Source organism: Monopterus albus, unplaced genomic scaffold, assembly GCF_001952655.1.
Source record: "Monopterus albus unplaced genomic scaffold, M_albus_1.0 scaffold20.1, whole genome shotgun sequence".
Taxonomy (NCBI): domain Eukaryota; kingdom Metazoa; phylum Chordata; class Actinopteri; order Synbranchiformes; family Synbranchidae; genus Monopterus; species Monopterus albus.
In genome coordinates, this window is record NW_018127900.1 from 2355612 (window position 1) to 2359190 (window position 3579).

Here is a 3579-nt window from a genome sequence, read left to right on the forward strand (position 1 = left end):
GGAGGGCTGCAGTGATGGTTGACTTTTTACAACTTTCTCCCATCTCCCGACTGCATCTCTGGAGCTCAGCTACAGTCATCTTTGGGTTCTTCTGTACCTCTCTCACCAAGGCTCTTCTCCCCCGATAGCTCAGTTTGGCCGGACGGCCAGCTCTAGGAAGGGTTCTGGTCGTCCCAAACGTCTTCCATTTAAGGATTATGGAGGCCACTGTGCTCTTTGGAACCTTAAGTGCAGCAGAAATTTTTTTTGTAACCTTGGCCAGATCTGTGCCTTGCCACAATTCTGTCTGTGAGCTCTTCAGGCAGTTCCTTTGACCTCATGATTCTCATTTGCTCTGACATGCAGTGTGAGCTGTAGGGTCTTATATAGACAGGTGTGTGGCTTTCCTAATCACGTCCAATCAGTATAATCAAACACAGCTGGACTCAAATGAAGGTGTAGAACCATCTCAGGGATGATCAGAAGAAATGGACAGCACCTAAGTTAAATATATGAGTGTCACAGCAAAGGGTCTGAATACTTATGACCATGTGATATTTCAGTTTTTCTTTTTTAATAAATCTGCAAAAATGTCAATGTGTTTTTCTGTCAATATGGGGTGCTGTGTGTACATTAATGAGGAAAAAAATGAACTTAAATGATTTTAGCATATGGCTGCAATATAACAAAGAGTGAAAAATTTAAGGGGGTCTGAATATTTTCTGGACCCACTGTATTTAAGCACAATGCTAGAAAAATTTATCATATTCCAAGCATGCATTATTTTTGTTATTATTGCACTGGTCATATATACTGTAAAAAATGCATTTTGTATCCTGTTAAACTCACTCATTTTCTTCTTCTGCTTTTGACCTTTTCTCCTTCTTTCTTTGCTTCCTGTGCCACTCTCTCTGTTTTTTATTTTGCCCTGTCCTTTGAACAGCTAATCTGTCAGGAAGCAGGAGCTACACAGTAAAGGGTCTGTCTGAGGGCTCTTATAAATTTACTGTTAAGGCCTACACCTCAGCAGGCGAAGACACAGGCGCCACTGCCTCCATAACGCTGGAGCCATACAGTATGTTACTGTATAGTTATGTGTATAGCTACAACTAGTAATAGCAACATTTTGCTTTAATTTTATAAGAATTATTGTTACCGCACAGCCGTGCCCAGTGGAAATGAGGGGTAAGTGTTGATTTGATTTGATTTGATTTATTCTTTCTTTCAAGCATGTAAAAACAGTTGATATGTCAACACACATAATTTTACACATATCCAACAAATGCTAATCCAATATCAATGTGCTTATACCTAGTACATGCTTGAATGGAGTAGGAAGAAGTCAGACTTATCCAGTCCTACCCCATGACATCATCTTACCATCATTGGTTTGCAAGCAGTATCTCTACATAGATAATTATCTTCTACACCACACAAGTAATATACTAAAGAATTATTACAAAGTGTTAACATTCATACACCACACCCACAATGTTCCATCTGATTAATCATTAAACCTGTTCTTGCATATATCTTGATTGACACATACCTTTATATTTATGTTTAAACTCGTCAATTTTATTACTATTTTTTATGTCTACACTTAAATTATTCCATAGTTTTACCCCACTTATGGAAATACAAAATCTTTTTTTGGTTGTACGTATAGCATGAATTTTTAAATTTACCTGACCCCTTCCCTTTCATTGTTTCAAGTGTTGATATGTATAATGTTTCTATTGTCCTCTCCTGACAGCTGATTGGCTGATCCTGGAAATCTTGGCTTCTTTGGGAGTCACAACCGTATTCTTGGCCATTGTCACTTTCATTGGCTACAAGAAAAGGGAATGGTGAGAATGCTACCCTCCTTTCCTGTCTCTGTTGTTTGTGTGCGTACCATTAATAATATGCCAGTGTTTGTAAAGATACTGTAAGTACCACACTGGCAAACTCCCATTTCAACCAGCAGCTTATTCTCTAAACCGTATTGAATATGAGCTATTGGGAGCAAATGTTCTGAGCTTCCATAGGCTTTTGATAATAAAATGTGTCCCAAGTGACATTTTGCTTTGTCACCAGGGTGAAAACAGCATTCTATCCAGACATACCGGAGCCCAAGCTGCCTGGTGATTGGTCCAGGACACAGGTACAGTATCAGTCTAATCCAATCTCACCCTCACAATTAAACTCATTGTGTGCTGATTCTGCATATAGAACTTTCAATTGTCCATTTTCTATTTTTTGATTATCCCAGGGGAAAAAGAATATTTAAAATAACCCAGTAAAGTATTTAATTGCTTTATGCGTCTAACAGGGGCTGCTGGATGTGAAGCCATCTCCCCACAGTATGGTCCATATTGTAGAGAAGCCTGAGTGGGATTCTAGTAAAGAAGTGCTCGTTGTCATTCCCGAAGAAGACGAGGATGAAGAAGGCCAGGGCATGGGAGATGAGCCAGCTGACACAGATGAGCCGACATCATTACGCTACTACAACCAAGTGGTAGATGAGAGGCCCATAAGACCACGTTTTCCAGATTCCTCTGCTTCTTCTACATCCTCCTTGGATTCAGCACGCACTGATGTGACGTACACAGGGATCCAGACCTCAGGGTCTTCTTTGGTCTTCCAGTTGGATCCACAGAGCTCTTGTGAGGGCCAACAACCGCAGACTCTTTTGTCTGTCAGCTCTGGAGCAGGAGGAGGGGGTTACAGGCCCCAAATGCAGCCTAGAGTCCCAAGTGATGACATGGGCCTAGCTTCACCTGAGCCTTTCCTCGAGCCTCAGGCTGCCACTGCTGGAGGCTACAAACCTCAGAACTCCTGGCATTTGGACTCCCCTGTGGAGGCAGGGGAAAGTGGTGGCCAGGCACCATCTCTTGGATCCCCCATCTCTGTTGCTTCTACTCAGTTTCTCCTCCCTGATGGAGAGGAGCAAGCAGAGGAGAAACGACAGCTATCATCAGCAGCAGCAACCTGGTTTACCAACTTGCTTTCATCCACAAAACCATGATATCACCTCTCTCTTTCACTAGAAGCAGCCAGGCCAGGGGGCTAACATAAAACTTTAATAAGAGTCTTTGCTGTTATCAGTCATACATAAACAAGTCTAGGTGTCATATGGTGTTGGTAAATACCCCCTCTTCTGTAGCACTACATTCTTACATGCATTGTTGCACAGCTGTTTATTCCAAACATATTGAAATACATATAGAGTCAATTTCAGCTTTGTGGTGCAGTGGTTAGCGCTGTCGCCTCACAGCAAGGTTACAGTTTTGAGCCCGGGCCGACCTGGGACCTTTCAGTGTGCAATTTGCATGTTCTCCCTGTGCCTATGTGGGTTCTCTCCGGGAATTCCGGCTTCCTCCCACAGTCCAAAGACATGCAACTTAGGTTGATTGGTGTCTCTAAATTGCCCGTAGGAGTGAGTGTGAGTGTGTGTGTGATTGTTTGTCTACATGTCAGCCCTGTGATAGACTGGTGACCTGTCCAGGGTGGACCCTGACTCTCACCCAGTGTCAGCTGGGATTGTCTCCAGCCCCCTTGCAACTCTATTCCGATAAGTGGTATAGATAATGGATGGATGGATAGAGTCAGTTTTCT

At 42.5% G+C, this 3579-nt stretch overlaps 1 protein-coding gene across 1 annotated transcript in view; it reads left to right on the plus strand.

The window, feature by feature from the left end:
- lifra (LIF receptor subunit alpha a) overlaps positions 1-3361 on the plus strand; it is a 15443-nt gene extending 12082 nt beyond the window's left edge. The window contains exons 15-18 of the mRNA XM_020593959.1: positions 923-1054; positions 1736-1829; positions 2059-2125; positions 2294-3361. Of these exons, the coding sequence (XP_020449615.1) occupies positions 923-1054; positions 1736-1829; positions 2059-2125; positions 2294-2989 (989 nt within the window). The 3' untranslated portion in view covers positions 2990-3361. The remainder of the gene's footprint in view (positions 1-922; positions 1055-1735; positions 1830-2058; positions 2126-2293) is intronic.
- Positions 3362-3579: the final 218 nt, after the last annotated feature.